The sequence below is a fragment of the Artemia franciscana genome, unplaced genomic scaffold (assembly GCF_032884065.1).
Source record: "Artemia franciscana unplaced genomic scaffold, ASM3288406v1 Scaffold_2018, whole genome shotgun sequence".
Classification (NCBI taxonomy): domain Eukaryota; kingdom Metazoa; phylum Arthropoda; class Branchiopoda; order Anostraca; family Artemiidae; genus Artemia; species Artemia franciscana.
Window position 1 is genome coordinate 1 of NW_027063069.1, and position 14,999 is coordinate 14,999.

Genomic DNA, 14,999 nt, shown 5'->3' on the forward strand with positions numbered 1-14,999 from the left:
TTCGAACAAGGGTTATAGCGTAGTATTTTGATCATTACCCTTTTTGGTACTGAAAACATCTTCACAGTGAGAATCTTATCTTTTGAATCACATTTGGTCAAAACAAGAACCACGGCCAGAACCCTATTTAGTTTCCGGAAAAAAAGAACTATTTGAACAAGGGCTAAGTGCTGCAACATCTCCACGGCCAGAATCACAGTACAGAGTTCATCTAATAAGTGGCAAAAGTATGCATTCGTTTCATTTCTCGTGTCAAATTCACTTTTTCATTTGTGTTTTCTCATGGGTTCTCCAGTGAACCTCATCCATTTCCTCCTTTCATATGCTATATAGTTTAGAAAAAATGACATATTTAACAAATAAAGAAATACATTAATAATTTCTAAAGGGGACAAAAAGAAATAAATATTGCTCATGGCAAAAAAAAAAATAGTAGGTATAAGTTTAATTAGACGTAACATCTCCACATTCCAAGTTGTTGTCAATGCTATCAACTAGTAGTTACATAAATATTTTGAAAATTCTTGGTATTTAAACCCGGTATTTGAAATACCGGGTGAAGTGTGTAGAGCTTGCAAGTAGGAAAGGAAGCCACGGTTTCGTGGACTTCATTTTGTTTTTTCTGTATTCCGGTGATCGTCATTAATATAGACTTATAGGTACTGGTTTTGACAATTGTTAACAATCCTTTGATATTAGGAAAGAGAAAATCAACCCTCAAGGCACGCTAAAGAGAACACAAATATTCAGTATCATCTATTTTCAAATACTTTTACACCAAAATGTACTATAAAGAAAAAAAAATATGCTGATTTTATCCTATATCCGAAAATTCCAATACCAAATATTTGTAAGACTAAAACTCTAATAAAAAGAAAAAATATGACTAAACATGGAACCAAGGGACAGTCACAACATTGAAAATCGTCCATGAATAGCTACAAAATGCAATGAGTGGTTAAAAAAAATAGATGAAGTAGGAGTTAAAAGGCGCACTATAGTGAAAACTCTGTACTGGTCCTCTATGCAGATTCAATGCTTCTACAGTAGTGTGGGACATTCTTAGCAGAAAGAAACGACAAATCAGGAAGTTCTCTTACCTCTAAAACAGGCCCAGCGCTTAATATAGTCTGTTCCACGCCAGATCCATGACTTCCTTTTTGCGAAAGAGCTGTCAAATGGTGTAAAAGAAAGTTTGTCGACTCTGTCTTACCACTTCCAGATTCACCACTAATCACAATACACTGTTGTCTCCTTTCTCTTAGCATAGAGTGGTATGCAGCGTCAGCCACAGCAAAATATGAGGTGGTAGTTCACCCACCTCCTGTTTTGATACAATTTCACATATTTTGGGTTATAAATAGGATAAATTTAAATGGATTAACAGCAATTAGTATTGAGCCAACGTAAGTGTATATATGACCGGCATTAAAACGAGCCTTAAGATTTTCAAGAAGGGTTGTTTCATTCAAATCTGGGAGTTGACACAAATCCGGGTATTCCCGATCCAGAGGCTGGTAGAGGAAACGATGAAGGTAGTCGCGTATGAGTTGCGGATCCGTTGCGTTTTCGGACCATAACGAGTCGTATATTTTTTCTCTAAGATAGAATCGAAATTCTTGGACATCACCTAAAACCAAAAGACACGATTAAACAACTCAAAAATAATAATAAGCATTAGGCCCATTTACAATGATATTTTAATAATAACGAGCTTTGATCCAGTGTGAATTTGATCCAAACAGATCTATTTTCGCAGAATTATCTACAAATTGAATTTCCTATATTGATTGGCACCAGTCAATCAGAAAATACCATGAAAAATCCGATTGGCCCAAATTAGCGATAGCTAAACCTCGATATTAGCAAAATTTCATTGTGAGAGGGCCAATAACACCATTTTAACGCTTCCATAATTATTGACTTAGGCCTAAGTACACTAAAACCAACAAGGTGAACTGGCTGTATTGCAGTTAAAGCCAAAATCCGAGTTGATTAGTATTACCCCCCCCCCCCCCCTTCGTCGTCGCGCTATCACTCGTTTGCACAACCTGTACAATGCAATCACAAATTGAAGGTGCGAAAAAATATAAACTGGTATTTCTTTAAAATTAATTTTGAGAATACTTTCCATGAAAAAATGAAGGGCCACAATCAAAATTTGAGGCGAGAAATTAAGCCATGTAATAATTCATACTTAAAATGAACAGAAATTACTGTAAATGAATACTCATGCGGTGGCGCAGAGGGTTTGTTCTCAGCTTGGTAATAGGGGGCCCACTGAACCCGATGTAGCAAAGAGACTGCAGGCCAACGCAAGAATCTGAGGAGTCAAGAAGCGTCATTAATCCGACACAATACAACACTATTATAAATGAATAAAGAAAGTCCAAAACGAGTACATAATAAAATGAATAATCACAGCATACATAAAGATAACAGATACGAAATGGATGAATTCATGAATTCTAAAGCGAACAGAAATTGCCACAAAACAACTACTTGTACAAGTAGGGTTATCATCCCCATCAACCCTCTTAAACTAAACGTTTGAGCATTGTCTGAGCTTTACTGAAAACCATTAGTATTTCGAGCACTGTGTTGAAAAAGATGTGCCAAAAGAAAACTGAAAAAATAATGAGTCGAAGCGAAAAGATGACGTCAGTCATCTTTCCCCTTAGGTACAGCTTACTTCAAACGGTTAGTTAATTTTTTCTTTCACACTAAGGACGGTTTAGCGGATATTTTTGTCGAAATATCTGCTGCAATGCCATTTCTTTTTATTCAGTAGCTTAGAATTAGCCTCGTTTGGCTTGTCTTTTTCTTTATTTATTCATGTTTTTTAGGTGCGACCCTTTTTGCCGTTTTTGAGGGCCCTATTTAGAGGGAGGTCCATGTCCAAAACTAAAATTCCAAAAGTCCTTAAAACAAGAACTTCAAAAAAGTTTGTTGGTCCTTTTCATGTGAAACACAAAAATATTTAATTTTTCAATATGTGAATTTGGATCCTTTGAACCAAGGACTTTCAGATATATATTACCACCCACCCACCACCCCCGAAAAAAACATGATCTGGTCCCAGTTTTGCAGACCCAAGCCTTAACCTAAGTTTTTGGTTGTCAATGAGCATCCTCTTCTCCAAGGAATTTAAGAATGTTGTAAAAGTAATCAAGCTGGTGTAAGTTTCAAACCCTTCAGTGAGTGAAAATTTCTTAGACCTTTCAAACAGTTCGTGGTAACGAACTGTAGTAAGGAGCGACCCGGCTCAATAGTAACCAAAACTCTAAAAAATTGAATTTTGATATCAATAGCTACATCAAAAGAATCGCATTTTAATGCTGATTTTAAATATATAAGTTTCATCAAGTTTAGTCTTACCCATCAAAAGTTACGAGCCTGAGAAAATTTGCATTATTTAAGAAAATAGGGGGAAACACCCCCTAAAAGTCGTAGAATCTTAACGAAAATGACACCATCAGATTCAGAGTATCAGAGAACCCTACTGTAGAAGTTTCAAGCTCCTATCTACAAAAATGTGGAATTTTGTATTTTTTGCCAGAAGACAAATCACGGGTGCGTGTTTATTTGTTTTGTTTTTTGTTTTTTTTCCAGGGGTCATCGTATCGACCAAGTGGTCCTAGAATGTCGCAAGAGGGCTCATTCTAACGGAAATGAAAAGTTCCAGTGCTCTTTTTAAGTGACCAAAAAAATTGGAGGGCATCTAGGCCCCCTCCCACGCTCATTTTTTTCCCAGCGTCAACGGATCAAAATTTTGAGATAGCCATTTTGTTCAGCATAGTCGAAAACCATAGTAACTATGTCTTTGGGGATGACTTACTCCCCCACAATCCCTGGGGGAGGGGCTGCAAGTTACAAACTTTGACCAATGTTTACATATAGTAATGGTTATTGTGAAGTGTACAGACGTTTTCAGGGGGATTTTATTTTGTTTGGGGGTGGGGCTGAGGGGAGGGGGCTATGTTGGAGGATCTTTCCTTGGAGGAATCTGTCATGGGGGAAGAAAAATTCAACGAAAAGAGCGCAGGATTTTCTAGCATTACTATAAGAAAACAATGGAAAATAAACATGAAAACATTTTTTCAAATGAAAGGAAGGAGTAGCACTGAAACTTAAAACGAACAGAGATTATTACGCATATGAGGGGTTCTAAAAATACTTTATCATAAAGAGCGAGGTACTTAGGAGGAGATAGATACCTCGCTCTTTATGCTAAAGTATTTTTAGTAATTTCAACCATTTATTCTACGGCCTTTCTGATTCAGGGGTAATTCTTAAAGAATTGGGACAAAACTTACGATTTAGTGTAAAGAGCGAGGCATTAAAGAGGGTACAAACCCCCTCGTATACATAACAAACATATAAGATTATGAAAGTTTGTTACGTAAGTTAATTCTTAAGTTACGTGTATTTTTTACTAATAAAAACATTCGTTGAAAATTAAAAGTTCTAGTTGCCTTTTTAAATAACCGAAAAATTGGAGGGCAACTAGACCTCCTTCTCCACCCCTTATTTCTCAAAATCGTCTGATCAAAACTAAGAGAAAGCCATTTAGCCAAAAAAAGAATTCATATACAAATTTCATTTTAATAATTTATGTGCGGAGAGCCAAAACCAACCATGCATTAATTCACAAACGTTCAGAAATTAAATAAAAAAAAACTAATTTTTTTAGCTGAAAGTAAGGAGCAAGATTAAAACTTAAAACAAACAGAAATTAGTCCGTATATGAAATGGGTTGTCCCCTCCGCAATCCCTCGCTCTTTACGCTAAAGTTTGCCTCTTTGCCACAATTCTACTTTTTAAAACAATTAAAAACTTTAGCGTAAAGAGCGAGGGATTGCGGAGGGGACAACCCATTTCATATATGGAGTAATTTCTGTTCGTTTTAAGTTTTAATCTCGCTCCTTACTTTCAGCTAAAAAAATTTGTTTTTTTTTTTATTTAATTTCATAGGGAAACCAATATTTTTTACTCCTTTTTGCGCTTTTTTTTGCTCACTTTTAACTACCCCTGAAAGTTTCTAGGGAATCAGAAAGTTTTTTAGACTATTTTCCAGTCCAATTCTGGGAATCCAGTGCACAACAAAAAGGATTGTTGGTCCTTTTTAGGAAACACCAATTTTTATTTCAATTTTTTTAGTGTGTCTTGGGTTCCCCATTGCCTAGGGGTTTAAGAATATAAGTTTCAAGCCGGTCAAAAAAAATTGCTCTTTGGGGGAGCCCATTACCCTAACATAAAACTTGTTGTACATTTAAGTCCCTTTGGCTCAGACCCTTGCAACGTTAAGTTTCAAGCTGCCCAGAAAAAGTTCTTCGGCCGTTTTTTAACCCTTGTCAAGTCCTGCTTTAGGAAAATTCAATACCCTTCCCCCTCTGCACAAGGATACCCTCAGTCCAGGGACTTCAAGCTGATCGAAAAAAAACAATTTCGGACCTTTATCTGACCATTTTTTTTTGGGGGGGGGGGGGGAGGGGGCTTTTCACTGAAAATCTTTTTTGTACAATAGGTTCCTATTAGTCTTACGGCTTTAAGTTTCAAATTGATCAAGGACAGAATTGTTGACCCCTTTCTGGGCCTCGCTACACGCTCCCACAAAACTTAAAGAAGAAACGATCAAAAATGGGGGTTTTTGATTTGGCCCCCAAAAACGGGGGTCAAACAAAAATAGCGAAAAAAAAACGAAACGAATATTTCGAAAGGACAACCGCCTCTCTTCTTCAGCGCGAGCAAAAAAAATATTTAAGGAAAGTGCCAACAAGAGCTAAGAGCTCATATGGCACTTGTGACGAGGTCGGAAGAGCCGAGAGCTCATATGGTACGAGGTCGGAAGAGCCAAGAGCTCATTTGGACGAGGTCGGAAGAGCCAAGAGCTCATTTGGCACTTGTGAGAAGGTCAGAACCTAAAGTTAAACTTTATAGCACAAGATCCTTCTAAATATCAAATTTCATTAAGATCTGGTCCCCCTTTCGTAAGTTACAAATACCTCAATTTTCAAAATTACCTCCCCCCTCCCAATTCCACCAAAGAGAGCAGATCCGGTCCAGTTATGTCAGTCACGTATCTTAGACAGGTTTCTATTCTTCCCATCCAGTTTCATCCTGATCTCACCGCTTTAAGTATTTTCTAAGATTTCCGGTCCCCCCAACTGCCCCCCCCCCCCCAATTACGTTTGATCCGGTTGAGATTTAAAATAAGATATCAGAGTTACGAGGTCCTTCTAAATATGAAGTTTCATGAAGATCCGATCACTCCTTCGTAAGTTAAAAATACGTTATTTTTCTTATTTTTCAGAATTACCCCCCCCCCCCCGCAATTGAGCGGATCCGTTCCAATTATGTAAATTACGTATGCAAGACTTTTGCTTATTTTTCCAACCAAGTTTCATCCCAATCCTTCCAATCTAAGGGTTTCCCATCATTTTAGGTCTCCCCACCCCAAACTTCCCCCAATGTCACCAGATCCGGTCAGGATTTAAAATAAGAGCTTTGAGCCACGATATCCTTCTTAAAATCAAATTTCATGGAGATCCAATCACCCATTCGTAAGTTAAAAATACCTCATTTTTTCTAATTTTTCAGAATTAACCCCCCCCCCCCCAACTACCCAAAAGAGAGCGGATCCGTTCCGTTTATGTCAATCATCTATCTAGGACTTGTGTTTATTTTTCCCACCATGTTTCATCCCGATCCCTCCACTCTAAGTGTTTTCCAAGTTTTAGGTTTCCCCCTCCCAACTCCCCGCCCCCATCACCAGATCCGGTCGGGATTTAAAATAAGAGCTCTAAGACACGATATCCTTCTAAACATCAAATTTCATTGAGATCCGATCACCCGTTCGTAAGTTGAAAATACCTCATTTTTCTAATTTTTAAGACTTACTCCCCCCCCCTCCCAACTACCCCAAAGAGAGCAAATAAGTTCCGATTATGTCAATCATGTATCTGGGACTTGCGCTTATTTTTCCCATCAAGTTTCATCCCGATCCCTCTACTCTAAGTGTTTTCCAAGATTTTAGGTTTCCCCCCTCCAACTCCCCCCAATGTCATCAGACCCAGTCGGGATTTAAAATAAGAGCTCTGAGACACAATATCATTCCAAACATCAAATTTCATTAAGATCCAATCACCCGCTCATAAGTTAAAAATACTTCATTTTTTCTATTTTTCCGAATTAACCGGCCCCTTCTCCCCCCCCAGATGGTCAAATCGGGAAAACGACTATTTCTAATTTAATCTGGTCCGGTCCCCGATACGCTTGCCAAATTTCATCGTCCTAGCTTACCTGGAAGTGCCTAAAGTAGCAAAACCGGGACCGACAGACCGACAGACCGACAGACAGACCGACAGACCGACCGACAGAATTGGCGACTGCTATATGTCACTTGGTTAATACCAAGTGCCATAAAAATGAGGCAAAAAAAAAGCGCGGAGAGCCAATGTGAAAAAGCAAACCATCAAAAACCAATGAAAAAAAATATTAAAAGATGAATAAACTTTCAGTTTATGAACTACCTAATACACGAATTTATGAACTATTTATCGACAAATCAGATTAAGCAGTCAGTTGGGTTAAAGGACTATGTTTGAATTGTATACTTAAAGGATGGAAGTGCACCCGAAGGCACGCAAAGTTACTATGAATTTCTCAATTTCTAATTAGTGTTGATGTTTGTACAATATAGCAGTAAAAACGTTTCCTGTTCTTCCAATTTAAAATCATCCGTATATTTATTATTATTTTAGTTTACATGTCCAGTCACATCTCAAGTGACAAATCAATTAGAAATCATAGCGTGTATCACATTTGGTTTTCACCAAAACATTATATATATATATATATATATATATATATATATATATATATATATATATATATATATATATATATATATATATATATATATATATATATATATATATATATATATATATACGCAAAATTGTGGAGTAAAATTTGCACTTAAATTTCCATACATTGGGATTACCGAAAAAGACATGTTCGAAAACGACAGATTTTGCCATATCATAGTCTTACAAATTATTAAATGTGATGACAGAATATAAGCATAACTTTCGATGAGAAAAATTGCGAACTAAATATTGAGATGAGAAAAATTGTAAATCTTAAATATTTGTTAAATAAATAATAAAAAAATAACTGAAAGTAAGAAGCGACATTAAAACTTAAAACGGACAGAAATTATTCAGTACAAGAAAGAGGCTGTCCCCTTCTCAACGCCCCACTCTTTACGCTAAAGTTTTTTTATTGTTTTAACAAGTAGAGGTGTGAGAAAGAGTAAAAATTAATGTAAAGAGGGGGGCGTTGAGGAGGGAATAATTTCCCTCCTCAAATACGGAATAATTTCTGTTCGTTTTAAGTTTTAACGTCGCTCCTTACTTTCAGTTAAAAAAACTAATTTTTTTATTTAATTAGAACGTTTTTGAATTAATGCAGCTTTGATTTTGGTTCACCGTACATGAATAATTAAAACGAAGTTTACATGTTAATTTTACTTTTTTGGCTAAATGGCTTTCTTAAGGCCGTGATTAAGTGAACTTGAAAACATCGAGCTTCAAAATTGAAGTTAGGTTAGTCTTTTGTCTTTTAATTCTCTAGAGACCGTCCATTGTCAAAACTTCAAATAGGACCAATTATCAAGTCTTGTGAGAGGTTTTGATAGACAGCTTCCTTTGGTGAGATGCTTCAGCCGAGGAATAGTAATATATTTGGCTGCGTCTTGCAAAGCTTGGTTACCGACCAAGGGAGAAGAGAAAATGAGCAAAAGAGCACTATCATTCTCAAATACTAAATGCCCATGTATCAAACAGTTCGTGGTAACGAACTGTAGTAAGGAGCGACCCGGCTCAAAAGTAACCAAAAGTCTAAAAAATGGAATTTTGGTACCAATAGCTACATCAAAAGAATTGCATTTTGATACTGATTTTAAATATATAAGTTTCATTTTTTTTTTACTGTTTTTAAATGTAGAGTTAAGAGAAAGAGTCAAACTTTAGCGTAAAGAGCGGGGCGTCGAGACGGAAAAGCCCCTTTCATATACGGAGTAATTTCTGTTCGTTTTAAGTTTTAATGTCGCTCCTTACTTTCATTTAAAAAACTTGTTTTTTTTATTTAATATAAAACTGGGACGGCATACACAGAGTGCATTTGAAAATTTATTGTTTTTTCCACTTTTTTTCCTAGGAATAGGCTAAATAAAATACCTCAGTTGATTAATTCGAAACTAAACACCAAACTTAGTTGAAAGCTTTATTCGAGGGTTCTCAGAAAACCAAAGTTTTCTTACGAATTGAATTGAAAAAAAAAATAACTGAAAGTAAGGAGTGACATTAAAACTTAAAACGAACAGAAATTACTTCGTACATGAAAGGGACTGCTTCCTCGTGAACGCCCCGCTCTTTACGCTAAAGTTTTTTACTGTTTTAAAAATAGAGTAAAGAGAAAGAGTCGGACTTTAGCGTGAAGAGCGGGGCGCTGATGAGGAAGCAGCCCCTTTCATTTTGAAGTAATTTCTGTTCGTTTTATGTTTTAATGTCACTCCTTACTTTAAGTTAAAAAACACTTGTTTTTATTTAATTTAATTTCTGAATGTTTTCGAATCAATGCATGTTTTGATTTATGCTCTCCGCAGACGAATAATTAAAACGAAATTTGCGTATTTATTTTTTTTTTTGGCTAAATGGTTTTCAGATAGTTTTGATCGAATGATCTTGAGGAAAAAAAAGAAGCGCGGATGGAGGTCTAGTTGCCCTCCGATTTTTTGGTTACTTAAAAAGGCAACTAGAACTTTTATTTTTTTATGAATGTTTTTATTAGTAAAATTATTAGTAAAAATAAATTTTGTTACTTAAAGATATACGCAACTTAAAAATTAGCTTACGTAAAGAAACTTCTGTATTCTCATATTTTTATTACATATGTAAGGGGGTTCATCCCCTCGTCAGTACCTCACTCTTCACGCTAAAGCTTAAATTTTGTCCCAGTTTCTTAAGAATGACCCCTGAATAACAAAAGCCGTAGAATAAATAGTTGAAATTTCTAAAAGTACTTTAGCGTAAAGAGCGAGGTATTAGGAGGAAGAAAGCCCCTCATATGCGTAATAATTTCTGTTCCTTTTAACAGAAATTATTCTGGAATATTTACAGGAATTAATATTTACAGGAAAATAATAACAGGAATATTCTGTTCCTTTCAGTTGAAAAACTTTGGCATATTTATTTTTTCATTGTTTTTTTTTAAATAGTGCTAGAAAATCCTGCACTCCCTTCATGGAAATTTTCTTCCCCCATGACAAATTCATCCATGAAAAGTTCCCCCGACAAATCCCCCTCTTCTCAACCCCTGCCCCCAACGAAATGAAAACGTCCCAGAAAACGTCTGTACACTTCCCAATAACCATTACTATATGTAAGCACTGGTCAGTGTTAGTAACTTGTAGCCCCTCCCACGGGGACTGTGGGGGAGTAGGTCATCCCAAAAGGCATAGTTGTAAGGATTTTCAACTACGCTGAATATAATGAATAAAATGAATAATAATAATTTGAATAAAATGGCTATCTCAGAATTTTGATCCGGTGACTTTGGGAAAATAATTAGCGTGCGACGGGGGCCTAGGTGCCTTTCGATTTTTTTGGTCAATTAAAAATGGCACTAGAACTTTTCATTTCCGTTAGAATGAACCCTCTCGCAATATTCTAGGACCACTGGGTCAATACGATCACCCCTGAAAAAAAAAACAACAAATAAACACGCATCCGTGATCTGCCTTCTGACAAAAAAAAAACACAAAATTCCACATTTTTAAACAGTTCGTGGTAACGAGCTGTAGTAAGGAGCGACCAGGCTCAATAGTAACCAAAACTCTAAAAAAATGGATTTTTGATACTAATAGTTATATCAAAAGAATGGCATTTTAATGCCGATTTTAAATTTATAAGTTTCACCAAGATTAGTCTTACCCATCAAAAGTTACGAGCCTGAAAAAATTTGCCTCATTTTAGAAAATAGGGGGAAACACCCCCTAAAAGTCATACGATCTTAACAAAAATCACACATCAGATTCAGCGTATCAGAGAACCTTGTTGTGGAAGTTTCAAGCCCCAATCTATAAAAACGTGGAATTTCGCATTTTTGGCCAGAAGACAAATCACGGATGCGTGTTTATTTGTTTTTTTCCCAGGGGTGATCGTATCGACTCAGTGGTCCCATAATGTCGCAAAAGGGCTCATTCTAACGGAAATGATAATTTCTAATACCCTGTTTAAGTGACCAAAAAATTGGAGGGCACCTAGGCCCCCTCCCACGGTCATTTTCCCCCAAATTCACCGGATCCAAATTCTGAGATAGCCATTTTATTCACCACAGTCGAAAAACCCAATAACTATGTCTTTGGGGACGACTTATTCCCCCGCAGTCCCCGTGGGAGGGGCTGCAAGTTACAATCTTTGACCTGTGTGTACATATAGTAATGGATACTAAGAAGTGTACAGACGTTTTCAGAAGGATATTTGAGGGGGAGGGTTACCGGGGAGGATTTTTCCATGGACGAACTTCTCATGGGGGAAGAGACTTTCAATGGAGGGGGCGCAGGATTTTCTAGCATTGTTTAAAAAAAAACAATGAAAAAATAAACATGAAAAGTTTTTTCTACTGAAAGTAAGAAGCAGCATTAAAACTTAAAACGAACAGAAATTATTACGCATCTGAGGGGTCTACCTCCTCGTAATACCTCGCTCTTTACACTAAAGCATTTTTAGTAATTTCAACTATTTATTCTACGGCCTTTGTGATTCAGGGGTCATTCTTAAGGAATTGGGTCAAAATTTAAGCTTTAATATCAAGAGCGAGGTATCGACGATGGGTGAGCCCCCTCATATACGCAATAAAAACATACTAATATTGAAGTTCGCTACGTAATTTAATTCGTAAGTTACGTATATTTTTTACTTATGAAAACGTTCGTAAAAAGTTAAAAGTTATAGTTGCCTTTTTAAGTAATCAAAAAATAGGAGGGCAACTAGGTCTCCTCCCTCGCTCCTTTTTTCTCAAAATCTTCCGATTAAAACTGTGAAAAAGCCATTTAGCCCCAAAAAATTAATATGCAAATTTCGTTTTAATTATTTATATGTGGGGAGCCAAGATCAAACCATGCATTAATTCAAAGACGCCCAGAAATTAAACAAAAAAAACGAGTTTTTTTAAATGAAAGTAAGGAGCGACATTAAAACTTAAAACGAACAGAAATTACTCCGTATATGAAAGGGGCTTTTCCTCCTCAACGCCCCGCTCTTTACGCTAAAGTTTGACTCTTTCTCTTAACTCTACATTTTAAAACAGTAAAAAACCTTAGCGTAAAGAGCGGGGCGTTGAGGAGAAAAAGCCCCTTTCATATACGGAGTAATTTCTGTTCGTTTTAAGTTTTAATGTCGCTCCTTACTTTCATTTAAAAAAACTCGTTTTTTTTGTTTAATTGTAGATAGGAGCTTGAAACTACAGTAGGATTCTCTGATACGCTGAATCTGGTGGTGTAAATTTCGTTAATGTTCTATGATTTTTACGGGTTGTTTCCTCCTCACCTGTGCTTCCAAACTTAAGTCTCTAGCCGGCAATCCTTCAATTCGTCGCAATCCAAGTTTCTACCACCAGTCACGACCCGGTAGGGCAACGGGGTTCTGCTCCGCCTCAAGGTTTGTCACTTGACCTAAATCTCTTGACTTGTCTAGTTCTTCACCGGACCGCATTATTAGGTATTTTGGATATTTACATCCACCAAGCTCCAAATACTTTTTACAAAGGCGCTGTCTATGTGTGGTAACACTTTCAAGATTTATACCTCGCTTTGATTTAGTTTTCCCCATGATTTCGGCTTTGTGTGCACAACTTTACTGAAGGCTCCAGACTATTTCTCATTTCTAGGTTTCTTCATTGCGTTGAAATAATTTATGAAAATTTCACACTCTATTAACAAGCAGCTGATTATACCAGCTTGTCATTTTGGTCTCTGGGGGGTATTATCGGCGATCTGAAAAGATTCTTTCTGGCAACCGACTTGTAAAAATTTCAGGTAGCTGAAAATATTCTAGGGGACTGTTAGAAAACAGGAAAATAAATCGAAAAATGGTTCCAATCATCTTACAGGTTATTGTCTTCTGGTAATGATAGTACCGATTTTGTTCTAAAAGCAATATCCTTTATCGAGTACACTTGTGAAAAAGACCTAGACATTTTCTAAGATTTCTAAGCAATTAGAGGGAATAGAGCAAAATCCTTTCAAACATTTTGTAGCATCTTCAAGAAGCTATGGCCTGATATTAAACGCGGCATCTTCCGCCAATGAATACTTGAGTACTTTTTAAATAAAAATTTTCAATTTAACATGGGATTTTCGAGTTCCATCAGTTCACTTAATCACGGCCTTAAAGTTTTAATCAGACGATTTTGAGACAAAAGCGACGGGGGAGGTGGCCTAGTAGCCCTCCAATTTTTTGGTTACTTAAAAAGGCCACTAGAAGTCTTAATTTTATTTACAAACGTTTTTATTAGTATTAAATATAAGTAACGTTACAAATTAATTAACTAACTTCTATAGTCGTATATTTTTGTTAAATTTATGAAGGGGTTCAACTCCTCGTCAATATCTCGCTCTTTACACTAAAGTTCGAATTTTGTTCCAATTCTGTAAGAATGACCCCTGAATCACAAAGGCCGTTTCATTATAATAAATAGCTCTTTTGAAATTACTAAACATACTTAAGCGTAAAGAGCAAGGCATTGAGGAGGGGACGAACCCCCTCAGATTCGTAATAACTTCTGTTCATTTTAAGTTTTTATATTGCTCCTTACTTTCAGTTCAAATACTTGTTGTTTTTTTTAAATTACCATCGTTTTTTTAAATAATGCTGGAAAATTCAGCCTCCCTTCATGGAAATTATCTTCCCCTATGATAAATTCCTCCATGGAAAGATCCTCCCACGTAACCCCCGACCCCCCACCACCAGAAAAAATCCCCTTCCCCTGAAAACATCTGTATACTTCCCAATAACCAATACTATATGTAGACAATGGACGAAGTTCATAACTTGGAGCCCTTCCCTCGGGTCTATAGGGGATTAAGTCGTCCTCAAAGACATAGTTATAAGATTTTTCGACTATGCTCAACAAAATGGCTATCTCAAAATTTTGATCCGGTGACTTTGGGGAAAAAAGAGCGTGGAAGGGGGCCTAGTTACCCTTCAATTTTTTGGTAACTTAAAAACGGCACACTATAACTTTTAATTTCAGTTAGAAAGAGCCCTCCCATGACATTCTAGGAGCACTGGGTCGATACGATCGCCCATGGGAAAAAAACAAAAAAACAAACACGCATCTGTGGGCTTTCTTCTGGCAAAAATACAAAATTCCACATTTTTGCAGATAGGAGCTTGAAACCTCTATAATAGGGTTCTCTGACACGCTGAATCCGATGGTGTAATTTTCATTAAGATTCTATGACTTTTAGGGGGTATTCCCCTGTTTTCAAAAATAACGTAAATTTTCTCAGGCTCGTAACTTTTGATGGGTAAGACTAAACTTGATGAAATTTATATATTTAAAATCAGCATAAAATGTGGTCTTTTGATGTATCTATTGGTAACAAAGTTCTGTGGTTTAGAGTTTTGGTTACTGTTGAGCCGGGTGTCTCCTTACTACAATTCGTTACTAAGAACTGTTTGACAATCAGCCTAAAAAAGTAGATCCTATTCATGTAGGCTAGGTCAATCCCAACTTGGTTCATTTAGGTTAGGTTGATCCCAATTTGGTTTTTAGATTCACACCTGAATGTTTAATACACCCAGCTTTAAGAACTTTCCATGATTTTGTCATCCACTATGTCTTGAGCCAAGCAGCCAAGTAACGGAGCAGGTGACTAGTTTTGTCATCTTACTACGATACATCAATATTTACCCTTTCGGGCCGATGAA

At 36.5% G+C, this 14,999-nt stretch overlaps 1 protein-coding gene across 1 annotated transcript in view; it reads right to left on the reverse strand.

Annotated features, from left to right (window-relative positions):
* Window positions 1–1,340: 1,340 nt before the first annotated feature.
* The window catches only part of LOC136042790 (unconventional myosin-IXa-like), a 37,435-nt gene continuing 23,776 nt past the window's right edge, over window positions 1,341–14,999 (reverse strand). The window contains exon 3 of the mRNA XM_065727737.1: window positions 1,341–1,630. Coding sequence (XP_065583809.1) covers window positions 1,341–1,630 — 290 coding nt within the window. The remainder of the gene's footprint in view (window positions 1,631–14,999) is intronic.